We start from the raw sequence: 14,085 nt of genomic DNA, 5'->3' as shown, positions 1-14,085 counted from the left end.
ACGCTCAGTTAGAGGCAGGTTCAAATCTCCAGTCTCAAGGTCTCCAGGTCTCAGTCCAGCTGTATGTGCTGACAAGAAAAGTGAACTATTGTTCTCCAGGCCCATGGTGGAATACACACACACACACACACACACACACTGAAATAACTCCATCTTAATAACTCTACAACTTCATCACACTGGGGTAAATCATGTGGACAAAATTTGTGTATACACACACCTACACCCACACACCCACACACCCACATCTGATAATGCATACATAAACACACACATGCATACAATGTGTCCAAGATGATGAGGAAGATAAGAATGGCTAGATACAATGATAGAAACAGCAGAGTAGCTGTTGAAAAAGGTGAAGATTAAAGAGAGAGAAAGAGGCTGGGAGACAGAGCGTGATAGAGTGACTATGGGAAAGGAATCCTGTTACTACTTTACAGACATTCTTGTTGCCATGGAGACCATTACCAGAATCTCTCTCTCTCTCTCTCTCTCTCTCTCTCTCTCTCTCTTTCTCTCTCTCTCTCTCTCTCTCTCTCTCTCTTACACACACACACACACACACACACACACATACACAAACACACGCATGTAAGCTTGCACACATGCTGTCTTATCACTTCAGTGCATACACAGTCAGTCAGATTCTTAACACCCAGATATAGTCTAACGTAGGGTAATAAACTGCACGCAAGCACAAACACACTGAGACGTCTACATTAAATAAGGTTTGGAAGACTAACACACACACAGGACATGCAGGGGAGGGATTTCTGTTGTGCTAGAGCATGATTGGGCAAGGTTAGCATTGCGGTAAGATCTCTTTGAAGTGTTAAGCTGTTCTTCAGAGCTGACTGCATGACAAAAACAACAAAAGCGCCGCGCTAATCAAAGACTACATTCCCTTATGTTAACCAAATCTCCATAGCAACAGCCCGGTAGTTCAGCCAACAACAAACAAGAGTTCTTCATTACAAGCAGCAGCTCACATACCAAGACCGTTCTAATCAACTGCTCCTAATAAAACCTTCAACATCATCCACCTGTACCTTCTAGAAGCTTCAGTGATCATTTCAGACTTTCAGTAAGGCTTCAGAAAGACACAGAGACGTTATGACTAGCTCTATCATGAACCCTTGTACCCACTACAATAATAATGAACATGTTTTACTTCTACTTTATTGCTTTTACAGTGTTCAGCATACTACACATATGCATCATTTAGGATCGTTTGCAATTATTATATTGACAATTTTTATAATGCTACACCTTTTCAGTGTTCAGAATTTGTATGACTGTTCCACATGACCACAAAGATCTTGCTGTAACACTGATCTGTACTGTCTAGAACATTTCTACATTTACATTTACATTTCTGGTATTTGGCAGACCCCTTATTCAGACGAATCTATGGCAGAACTCATGTTGTCATGATAGATCTCTAGGTAAGCATTACATTTGGACTCTTAAGTATTCCCATAACCTGAATATTTCTCAGTCAGTAACCCAGTAGTCATGTTATGGCCATCTGTCTCCACCTACATAACATGAGTCCACACTTACAAAATAAAGAAAAAAACATAAAGTTTGCAGATAAATGCACATCAATTCATTAATGAAGCCAGCTTTTCAAAGAAGACAATATTATTAAACTATCTATCCACCTTATTTATTTAGCATGTGAAAATGATTTGCTATAATACTATAATATTATCGTCTTCATCATGCAATCCATGACTTTGCTGACCAAATAGAGCCAATCATACACCCTACAATAAATCAGCACGATACTGTATATCATAAGCTGCAACTGTTAGCTAACTAAGTTAACTAACACACTTCAAATCATTACACTTTGCTAAACTAGTCACAAACTTAACCAGCACGAGTTAGTGATCAAGAAATGAGGTGAGATACAAGAAGGACCAGATAATAAATCAAATAAATCAAATATCTTAATGTTGGAAGCTTGGCTTCTGTCTTTAACTTTGATAAAGATTCACTATATATATCTGATACTTTTGCTGCTCTTTCTAGCAGAATTTTAGAACTTGAAATAAGCAAAATGATGTAATTCGATAGACCATTAGCAACTTCTAAACCACATTATGAAATATAGTGTGCCTTATTGTATGTAATGTTTCCCACATTCAAAATTGGGAAAACCAAAAAGCCCATCACCTTTCAAATTACAGAATGAAAAATGCCATATATCATGTAACGTAGATCGTTATAATGCAGTAGATCTATTTGCTATTTTCATTTGCTGCTTCTAAAAGGCAGAAAGAACAAGATGGGCTGTTTAAATGGAGAAAATAGTGTTTTCGTGCAGATGAAAATAGTGCTGTTAGCCACGCTTCAGAGTAAACAATTTGCCACCTGGCTCATGAGCCCCAGTGCAAATGCACCAGCTGCACCACAGCAGCTCTGCCCCTGTCTACAACACGCTGCAGCTTGACTCTTCTGCAGCATCTAATTATAACACTCTTCTAGACTCCCGGATCTAAGATATCTTGCAAATACTGTAAAAGAACACAGATAATCTGGTTTTATTAATGTGTCTAAAATAGCTCATATTTGACCAGACCAATGGGGGCATGGTGGCTTGGTGGCTGGCATGTTTGCCTCACAACTTCAGGGTTGGAGGTTTGATTCCAGTTGTGTGTTCTCCCCATGCCTCCGGGGTTTCCTCCAGGTACTCTGGTTTCCAAAGACATGTGTTACAGGCTGGCTGGAATCTCTATATTGTGTGTAATGTGTAATTGTGCCCTGTGATCCTGGCATCCTTTCCAGGGCCTTGTGCCCCGTGTCTCCAGGGATGGGCTTTGGGTTCCCTGTAATCCAGTAGAATAAGCAGTGTAGAGAATGGATAGATGATCCGACCTTAAGTTTCCTAAGTGATTATGACAGATAATTGATTATGAAATATTATATTATGATGTAATTATTTTTGTCCAAATCCAGAGCCTGAAATATCCAAACCTATTGGTGTATAAAAGTATCTAGGTTAAAAAGACTCTACTCAAAAATGACTCTGCTTTATGGAATGCTGAGCCTTTAAATAGACTGGCCTAAATTGTTTTTATAAAGCTCTAACTGTGTGCAAAATCTTGAAATAGGCCTTGCACAAAACATACTTTGAAAGCAAGATGGATCTGTTTTCACTTTTTGTAGATCAAGTATATCATCGAGTACCTTTGCTCCTTAATTAGAGCAGGGAGGCTCATGGGAGGCTAAAAGTTTCTTTATACAGTTTTAAAAAGCTATTCAGTGTCTATGAGAAGTTACAAACCTGACAAAGTCAAAATTTTGTATGTTTTACAATTCTCTCTCTCTCTCTCTCTCTCTCTCTCTCTCTCTATATATATATATATATATATATATATAATCTGAGGTGCTGTTAATTGGTGATTTCTGAGGCTGGTAACTCTAAATGAACTTCTCCTCTGCAGCAGAGGTAAGTTTTGGTCTTGCTTTACTGGGATGGTCTTCATGTGAGCCAGTTTCATCATGGTGCTTGATGGGTTTTGCAAATGCACTTGACAATACTGTTCTTGCAAGAACTATTCCAGAACACCTGACCTTCGTGTCTTAAAATAACAACTGACTGTTTTTTGTTGTCATTACATATGGATTACTTAAGTCCATGTGTGTTATTTCATAGTTTTGAAATCTCCAGTATTGTTCTAGAATGTAGAAAATAAATCCCTAAACAAAAAACATTGAATTAGAAGGTGTGTCCAAACTTTTGACTGGTAGTGTTTATATATATATTCTGTTTGCTTCCATCCTATGGTAATGATATGTTGATGATACTCAAATGTATTTCTGTGTATCCACTGATAACCTCAACCCTGTTACTACACTTCCTGAATGTCTTCAGGAAATCAGTCAATGGTTGTTCCATTATTTTCTTCAATTTAATACAGACAAATCTGAGCTACTTGTAAGGCTATAAGCACAGAAATATAACCGCATCCAGCTACAATGTCTTTTAAACATGTCAAAAGACTATTATTGCTGTTGCTGATCTTTCTTTCCAAAATTATACTATGAATTACAGATATATTTTTAATCATCTTAAGAATCTCCAAATAGCTCCAAAAAGCTTTCTTGCAAGTCTGATGCTGAAAAACTAATCCATGTATTAGAGCAGACAGTAATGCTCTTTTTTACTAGAGTGCCACAAAATCAATAAAAAAAACCCCATAAAGCTCCAACTTATCCAAAATTCTACTGCAAGGTTGTTTACCCATCACAGTTGGATCACTACACTAACTTCCAATCAGTTACAGTATTGATTTTAAAGTGCTTTTTTCTTGTTTACAAGGACTTTAATGGCAATGCTACCAAGACTTGCTCACTGTACATACACCCAGCAGAAAGCTCAGATCATCAGCCACTGATCTTTTTCACTCAATCCCAGTATTACAACAAGAATAAAGTGCTTTTATTCGTTATAGTATATTCTGCAGAAGATGCTGACACTACTGTATCCTAGTCAAATAAAATGTATGTAACCAACTTGCTTTTATTACGGCTAGGCTACTGTAAATCTGATGTCATAACTCCAGTCTTCATTTGCATTGTCCTTTTAAATATCGGCTTTAAACAGCAGTGCCTCTCAAAATATAAAATAAGCACTACACTCTTCAACACTTACATGAGTGACCTCTGTGACCTTCACTATACTAACAAGTTTAACAACTTATTTAGACTATGGAGATTATTTTAAAATCAGAATCACTGTGTGTGTGTGTGTGTGTTTGCATGTCTGTGTGTGTGTGTTTCTGTTCCTGTCTCTGGAGAATATAGAGGTCACTCACATTCTGCTTGCCCACTATATTGTGGAATGGTAGTTCTGGACTCCATGTGCCCTCAGTAAATGTGGTGGTGGATGCTCTGTGATCTGATTGGTTGGTGGCCTCCTTCATGATATCCTCAGGTAGTGTGAGGAGGCTTTCCTCAGGCTGCTTGATCAGGAACGTCTCGATGTTGTGTCGCCGCAAGAAATCGTTCCGGTCTTTGCCGTGGCCTGCCTCAACTTCATAGTCTCCATTTAGACAGTCCAGTGCTGCTTTAGAGATGTGGATCCGCCTATCATACAACACACAGCCAGAAATTAAGCCAGGCATAACCGTAATAAATTGAAAATTTTCTGAAGTGCTTTTTATTTGATGTTTATTTGATTTTGTCATGAACTATCTCTCATGTCTATTAAAAAAGATATTACACGGACAAGAATTTTGTTTAACAATGTGAGTATATGTGTGTCTCACCCTGGTATGCCTCCAGACTCAAGTTTATTGGCGATATCGACATCCCAGGACCAGACATCAAACTGCCACTTCCTCAGTCCCAGAACCCCGCATAAGACTGAGCCAGAGTGAATACCAATGCGCATGTCGATGTCGTGCTTCGTACGTGATCGCACATACCTACACACACAAATAATGCAATCACACATACACCATATACACAAAATAAGTATGTACACGCAGGTGCACATATTCATTTACACATGTTTTTCACTCTTTGATTATTTTACTAAATCAGCAGTACAACTTCTTCCTTCTAATTATTCTGAATTATACACAGAAATAAAAAATATTCACATCACATGCATCAGCAGCAAATTACTGTACAGGAAAGATGGTAGCATACATATGGAGCATTAGGTTTTTGACAGCTTCTGGACATTCTTTTGTGATTTATGTCCAAGTTATTAATACATAACATTGTTGACACCCTCAAATCTGTGTGCGATTTGTTCATTAAACACAATAAAACACCAACACACAAAGTCTGGCCTACAAAATCACCAGATATAAATCAATCCCTGAGAGAAACAGTGGAATTATTTGAAATAACAGCTGAAACACCAGAATAAGCAGCATAGAAGACCAGTGAAATGGTCACCCAAGTCACACTGGTATCATCATTACCTGAAAGAAATGGTGCTGTTATTATGACAAGACATGTTAAGACTAGTATTAGAAAAGTACTGAGATGTGAGAAATATTTTGTCTGGAGAGCTAGCTGAATTTATTAATCTATTATATGCTGGATTTATTGTGATTTTACTGTGTTACTAAACACTGTGTACAGTGTATTGCTGAACACACACACGCACACACACACACACACACACAGGGACATTGTCCTTGCCATGGTCCAGCTCAACCTCTTAATCTCATTTAGACAGTCCAGAGCTATGGCTGAAATACTGCATGAATGTTTTAAAAGCCTTATGGTGATGTTCCAGATGTTAACATCATTGTGTGTTGTGAATGGTGCAGTATTTGTAGGTTATGACAACCCAGTCTGGCTGACAACTGAAGAGTGGGAGTAATGCAGGAACACAAGCACAGCTCCACCAGGAGTCTGCCAAATGACGACATTTCATATGGCTCACATCTGTACAGCCAGAGCGATGGCACAACACAGCCACATCTCTGCCAAAAGTGAAACATATTAAGAATCTGATATTTGGGCAGAATGATCTTTGGCACTTGTGTGGCCATCGTATGGCTGACCAATCGAAAGCTTATTATTAAATCTTATTTAAAATTACACAAAGGCTACACACATATTTAATTTGACCAACTCATACTAACAAAACTATGTTTATTTTCGATATATAATATTATACATAAAAATATACTTAGAAATAGGAATAAGTGAACAAAGGAATGTTTTTGACTTTTTATTTTATTGGAAAAAATCTAGATAATTAAATAATATCTATCTATCTATCTATCTATCTATCTATCTATCTATCTATCTATCTATCTATCTATCTATCTATCTATCTATCTATAATCTATATCTGGATTATTAGATTGTCTTTCTTCATAATAATACTGTCTAGTACCAACTATAGAGCAAATATATAATCTTACAGTATTGAGCTTATAGTAGCATACAATAATCTAGTTACTAGCTGATGTACTGTTCATTCCCATTAGTATCTGAGTTTAAAGAACCTAAAGAGAAATATTTAGGTATTTGATTTAGATTTTTTTTTTAAATAACTATATAATAATTATTAAACTGCCAACAGTGGGGAAAGTATAAAAAAAAACAGAAAAGAAAGAAAGAAGCAAAAGCATGCAATGAATCCCAAAAAAACCTCTATTCACATTGTGATTTTTTGTGTACAATAATTAGTATTATTAAATATTATTACATATTCAAATGCAGCCACAGTTCACAGTCACCTGACCTCACACACCTGTACACAAACAACACGCCTTATATAAGGGCTTCACAAGCAATAACACATTGTGATGTAAGCTGTGAATCTGCTTGAATGTACTAAGGCTTGTTTTCGTGTATATTGTTATTTTGATTCTGACACTGTTTGTGTCTCATCTGTGATTTTAACCCTACTTTGCTGATCTCCTGACCTCTGCCTGTTTATGACCGCTGTTTTGGATTTGTCTTCCAGTCTCTTCAATAAAACCTCATACTGCACTTGAATACGGTTCAGCAATCTGTACCTGACAGTCACATGCAGTCTGAAGATTTAAATGTGTGTCAGTCGCATAATATTTTGTCATGTTGTTGTGCCAAATAATAAAATGACATTTTTTTAAAAATTTATTATACTGTTTTTTCAAAGTGAGATGAACACACATGAAATGACTGTGGCACTATGGATTTCTCTGGCTCTTGACCAGAGTTCTCTATGCTATCTGCGATTATTCTTGTTATCTTGTTAACCTGGACATTCCTAAATCTGTTTAATCTATAATGCGGGACTTGCGTCGGGTGACATGGACTCGTACAAGGCCGCGTCACACAACATTCAGAAAGCGGTGAAGGAAGCGAAGCAGCGCTACGGGAGGAAACTAGAGTCACAGCTTCAGCAGAGTGACTCTAGGAGCCTGTGGCAGGGACAATAACTGACTACAAAGCACCAACATCCTGTATGATGAACATCTCTGGCAGACGCGTATTTTATTTTATTTTATTTTATTTTATTTTATTTTATTTTATTTTATTTTATTTTATTTTATTTTATTTTATTTTATTGTAACAAAATTGCATATTTTATATTTTATATTTACTCTTCCTATTGGCATTTTGCCTCCTTATTTCCTTTTTCCTTTTCAAGGTCACAAACAGTCGTGTAAGCATTTCACTGCATATCATACTGTGTATGATTGTGTATGTGACAAATAAAATTATTGAATTTTGAATTTCCAGATCCATAAAATCATTGTTGTGTTTTTTTGGACACTGTAGTCAGTCTTTGCCTCAAAGCACAGTACATTTACATTTACACAAATAAGTAAACATTATTTACTGTTTAAAATGTATGGTCAGTTTAGTGTAATTCTCCAAACATTACCAAACTCTGTCTATAAACAAAACATCCCTTAGAAACTTTGAGTATCATAAATAAATGAAGCGATTAAACATGAACACAAGCACAATAATACACTTTACATTTTATTTAAACACATGCTTTTGCATGTATGCATAATGTACAAATTTAGTGAGTATACAGTATTTGGGAAAACAACTTTCTGATAAAATACAGATTCTAAGCAATACATTTGGTTGTAAGTTAAATCCGTTCACAAAGTAAATAAAGTGTAACCATTTTTTAATGAAGTATAACCAAAAGACATATTTACATTGCATTTCCATTGTCTTCCTTGTAATATCATATCATCTATAATATCTTAACATTTCTCAAAATTCTATTTTAAAATATGTCAACACACACATTGTAACACAGATTTACCCAACTGAGGATAACGGCAGGTCACTCTTCTCGCCCTCGCACTCGTCCTCCACCATCATCTTCATCATCCTCATCATAGTCATCATCATACAGTTCCTCATTTTAGATATAAAAGAGCACAAAAGCATCAGAAGTATAATAATAATAATAATAATAATAATAATAATAATAATAATAATAAAATGTAGTAATAGTCAGTAATAACAATACTCACCTCTCTTTTTTGACATTTTGTTTCTCAGGGGGTGTAAAAACGAATCCATTCTCGTCAGTCTCCTCCAGGTGCAGTGTGACATGTGAAGGCTGAACTTCTCCCATTAACAATATTTTCCATTTTAAAAAACAATTCCTTAACCACTGACATTAATTTCGCTAAAGTGAAGTCAGTGAATTGACAGAAATAAAGGACCTTATTAACAGATAACAGAAATGGATATCCACCCACCATCCTCAATTACTGTGGGCCAGAGTAATGTACTGAGTTCTGAACTGCAATTCTCATGCTCAGCTCCAGACTACATGTGGCTTTCCAGCATTAAGCAAAATATAGCCGTATACACACACTATATACACTATACACACTTTTAACTGTGTGCCATATCCACACCACATGACCACCCCATAGCTATGTGTTCTTATCTCAGCCATACCCCTCAACACCAGCAGTGATCCTAAAGAGAAATTCTCACCACTTTGCCAAAACAATGGAACTCAAATTTGGCCAAACGTATATAGACATATATATACGTATATAAACATATACATAAGCATATAAACAATTACACCCATATGTGGCTTTTGAACATCTCATTCCAGCTTTGCTGCTATAACCTCCACTCTTCTGGGAAGGCTCTCCACTAGATTTTGAAGTGTGCATATTTTGGAGTGTGTTCATTCAGCCACAAGAGCTTTAGTGAGATCAGGCACTGGTATCTAGTGAGGAGACTGGTGTGCAGTCAGAGTTCAAATTCATCCCAAAGATGCTCAGAAGGGTTGAATGCAGGTCTCTGTGAAGGCCACTCAAGTACTTTCACTCCAACCTTAGCAAACAAAGACCTCGCTCTGTTCACAAGGGCAATTTGTCAGTGAATGTCCACTTATCACTGGCCATAAAGTGTACCTTGGCCAAAAGTACAAGATAAGAGCCACATGTGGGCTGAATATACATGCATCCCAGGAACATTACCTGATAGTTTTGATCATGCTGAGACCCATTTCAACACAGCAGTGGGCATGATCTGGTCTGGGTTCAGGAAGGCCTGAGACACAGTAATAACAATCTCCAAGAATCTTTATCCTCAAACAGTGGTGTTCCTAAAAGAGAGGAAGAAAGAGAATTCAAGAAATTCAATGGCAAGTGAAAGCAAATACATTCAGATTTATGCTTAAAAAACAAACAAACAATATGACGATGTTGCACAAACTAGCACTCTTCCTCTATTGCCTGAGAGACGTGAGCCTGACCACATTTTTTTAAACAGTATGTTAACATTCTTGACAGGAACAGACAAGGCATTAAAGATAATGTCACTTAGTTGCACTCATATCGATTACTCATGCTTGCTGTGCTGTTTACATGCTCTCACGACTCTGTAAACAACTGTGCCGAAACAAAAGACCAGTTAGCACTGCTCATCACGGCTAAACACTACACACTGCCACAATTAGCCATGCTATGAGTCATAATTGCATGCTTCAGCTGCTAGCACTAAATGATATAGTACAAGAGCAGACTGAGATCAGTGCTCAAGTGTAGAAGCTACAAGGGTTAAAAAGAGATTTAATCACAATAATATTACAGTATTACACACATGCAATTATTATCTTTTTAAATGCTAATTTGTCTTTATTTTATGACTTCTGCTGTATTACTGGGTCAGTAAAAGAAATTAGCTTTCCAAACATTACTTTTTGTACATGACTACTATTTAGACACAGAAGGAAGAGTCTTCAGAGGAACCGTAACAGTTTCTCCAATCTGTTCAGAACAACTTATCAGCCAATTTCCTAATACAAGTACACACCAAATATCCCTGAGACCACTGATGCTTTTTTATGATGCCAAATGTTGGCTTTGCTTTTTTATATTAATAATGTCTACTGCTCTCAATAGAGTATTTTTTTATTGAAAAAATGTTTAATTTTATTATTTAAGCCATCTTTGCCTTTGCACAGTTCCTGAGGCACTAGAACTAGAAGGAAAGGGGTAAAATTCCTCTTTAGGGTATGATGACATTAGAATACAAATCTTCCACCAAATCCTATAAGAGATCTACAGTATTTGCTATTTAATCATCTTAACAGAAACACTAATAAACATTTTTATTCCTCAGTGTGCCACCCAGACTCAATCCTTTCCCTTATAAGAAATAATTCCTTCTGATGCCAAATAGAATTCATTAGCATCTTAGCTCAAACACACTAATGAGCTCATGCAGTAATACAGTACTAATGGCTCATTGCAGCAACCTACAATTGTTCCAAATAATTTTCAGGATATATTAGGCATGATTTAGGCTAATTTGAAATAATATGAACACTTCATTGTTTCATCCAAGTCGAACCCTTCAACACTGTTTAGTCAACCAACGCATTCAAGGTCATTACAGTTTTCTATAAATGTCCTATAAATCCTATAAATAAAAAAAAGTAGTTTCACATTTCAGGATAGTTGAGGATTGATTTAAGATTACCAAATTAGTATGAACATCAGTTATTACTGTGCATCATATCCACTATGCAGCAGTGGACCATCTCTACATAATGTCATGCTCTATGATTTCAGGTAATAAGTAAATTTGGTTTAAACCCTTTTCTGGAATAATAATAATAATAATAATAATAATAATAATAATAATAAAACCCCTGGATGAGATGCTGTGGCCTCTTCCATGTATCCATAGTCATATAGGACTCATATGTTTGACTGACAGGTTCCTTTTTTCTTTTCACAAACACTCATATTGAGTTTTAAAATTCACATTCTAAGGATAGTTTAGCCTGACATCTCTAGCTGCGATATTGAAGCTCATCTTTGGTGCCTGAACACTACCATAAATATCAAATGAAGCTTATTTCAGGCTCATGTGAGTGCTGCAGCAGCTGCTGATTGAATTACTGGCTCCATCTCTGAATCTGTCCTCACAGGTTTGTGCAGAAACAGAAGGCTGCTTATTTCTCTGAGCCATATTCAGAGTTACGTACAGGGAGTGAAGGGTTGTTCATACTGGTATTCAGAGTATGATTTGACAAAAAACAGAGGTGGATGTCAATTATGTATGATACTGACCCTGAATTAAAGCTGATTTTTCTTGCAGCATATAGGCTAGAGCCAGAAACTATGAATAGATATGATTCATTAATCCACAAAAGTCAACAAAGGTTTTCTTTTGCCCAGAGGAAATAACATCTGAAGGAGACATTATCTAGAGGATCGAATTTTATGTAGAATTTGTTCGTGAGCATCACATACTTAAATTTAGATGAAAGCGTAGCAGAGTCTTTGGTCGACTTTAAAGCATGGACACATCAAATTTGATAAAATAGATTACATAATATAATGACCTTGATTTAATATCTTGTGGTCACATTAAAACTTGGGCACACTCTCGCAGTCGACTCAAAGTTTTAAATATTAAAATAACAGCAGATATTTTCATGAACATACTCATTAACTCAAAAGCACACAGAAAATTATTATTTTTTCCCCATTGACAGAAAAAAACTATGACAGGAATATTTCAATAAATGCAATGACTACCCTTGGACAATTAAACCAAACATGACATTACCATATCCGTATCCGAGGAACACAATTCAAATGCAAGCCATCTGCCTGGGACACATGCAGGAAAAAAGCCAGACCGATCCTAGAGCTAATAGATTCCACTGATCAGCTACATGAGTGTACAGATGCCCAAGTGCACTGGCAACAAGTGGAATGTCCAAGAAGAAGAGGACCTGGCAACCAGCAATCTCCACAACACCAAGAAGACATTGGCAGGGTCCAGGCAGGATGCACCAGGCTAGGATAGAGACAAGCTTTGCAGCTCTATTCCAAAGCCAAAAGGAAACAGAGGAAGGAATTGGCAAGGTTAAAGTGGCAGGATATGAAAATAGCAGTATAAGTGCAAATCTCTGTCTCAAGGCCAGTTGTTGGTCTGACCTGTAAGCCTGACTTGGTTTCCTGACTAAATCCACTTATGGTACCCTAGGGTGTCATAGCAACCTCCACCCATAGTTTAGCACAGAGGAGCATTGCACTCTCTCTCAATCTCTCCAAGACATTCTTACAGGCTACAAGACCATGCTAGCTCAGGGCCGGTGCAGGTGGTGACACAATCAAGTTCTGAGGAAGCTGGCAGAAGCGTTGGAGATTGCTGGTAAGTGCAGGGTGGCCAGCTGGAAAGCTGTCATATATCCTGTGGAGGTTGGCTTCATCTGCACATCAACATCACGCCTCCTCAGAGACAAGGGGGTTCTGTGAGCCAAGCTGCTAAAAGCTGGAAGAAAGCTGGCAAAGGAACTAGAAAAGGTCTGCTTTTGGTTATGGATCAGGAGAAAGGATTGAAATCCGAGAATTCACATTTGATCTGAAAGCCAGCTGCAGGGGAGGCAGGGAGACACCCCACTGTTCCACAAACAGGAGATGTACTGTGGTAAGGAGTGAAACATCAGTGGTCTCCTGGCTGAGGACCATGAATCTGGCATCACTGGTGGAGGTGTCAAGCAGAGATGGCCAGCAGGTAGCAACATCTGTCTGTACACTGCAGGGATTATGACTGAGTGACGTTTAACTCAAAGCACAGACTGGATGCGATTCACACCATTTAACTTACTATAAAAGCAGTAGTAGCTATAATAAGCATAGGTCTATTAACGTTTTTTTTTTTGTTTTTTTTTTACAAAATTGGTCATTAAAACATGAAACACCAATTAATATTACAGTTTCAGTGGGTATTTTTTCCTTCCCTTTCTATAACACTGAGCTAGACACACACATATGAGACAGTCTACTACAGTTAGAAAGTATGTGTGTGTGTGTGTGTGTGTGTGTGCGCGCGTGTTTTGGTTACTCACATGTGCGAGACGATCAAAGCGGGCAAAGAGCTCGTTGAGCATCCGGACGAGCTCTTGAGCCGAGAGGGTGGTAGACAGGTTTGTGAATCCTTTCACATCAGCAAAAAGAATACTGCAGGCAGGAGACACACACATCACACACATAAACACACAGATTATCCGGTTTTATGCACCTAAACAATTATGTACTAGGTAAAGATGTAACTGGTAGTACAACACACTGACAAACTGCCAGTAATTGATTTGTT

The 14,085-nt window shown here is 37.3% G+C and overlaps 1 protein-coding gene across 2 annotated transcripts in view; it reads right to left on the bottom strand.

Moving 5' to 3' along the window:
• adcy8 (adenylate cyclase 8 (brain)) overlaps positions 1–14,085 on the bottom strand; it is a 58,600-nt gene that overhangs the window by 17,987 nt on the left and 26,528 nt on the right. For both annotated transcript variants that reach the window (XM_058372690.1, XM_058372689.1), the window contains exons 4-7: positions 13,838–13,949; positions 9,945–10,072; positions 5,283–5,441; positions 4,830–5,100 (exon numbers count right to left, since the gene is read on the bottom strand). In XM_058372690.1, the coding sequence (XP_058228673.1) occupies positions 4,830–5,100; positions 5,283–5,441; positions 9,945–10,072; positions 13,838–13,949 (670 nt within the window). The remainder of the gene's footprint in view (positions 1–4,829; positions 5,101–5,282; positions 5,442–9,944; positions 10,073–13,837; positions 13,950–14,085) is intronic.

The sequence above is a fragment of the Hemibagrus wyckioides genome, linkage group LG20, assembly GCF_019097595.1.
Source record: "Hemibagrus wyckioides isolate EC202008001 linkage group LG20, SWU_Hwy_1.0, whole genome shotgun sequence".
NCBI classification, from domain to species: domain Eukaryota; kingdom Metazoa; phylum Chordata; class Actinopteri; order Siluriformes; family Bagridae; genus Hemibagrus; species Hemibagrus wyckioides.
Note: the sequence above shows the minus strand (reverse complement) of the source record. Positions and strands in the feature narration are given on the sequence as shown.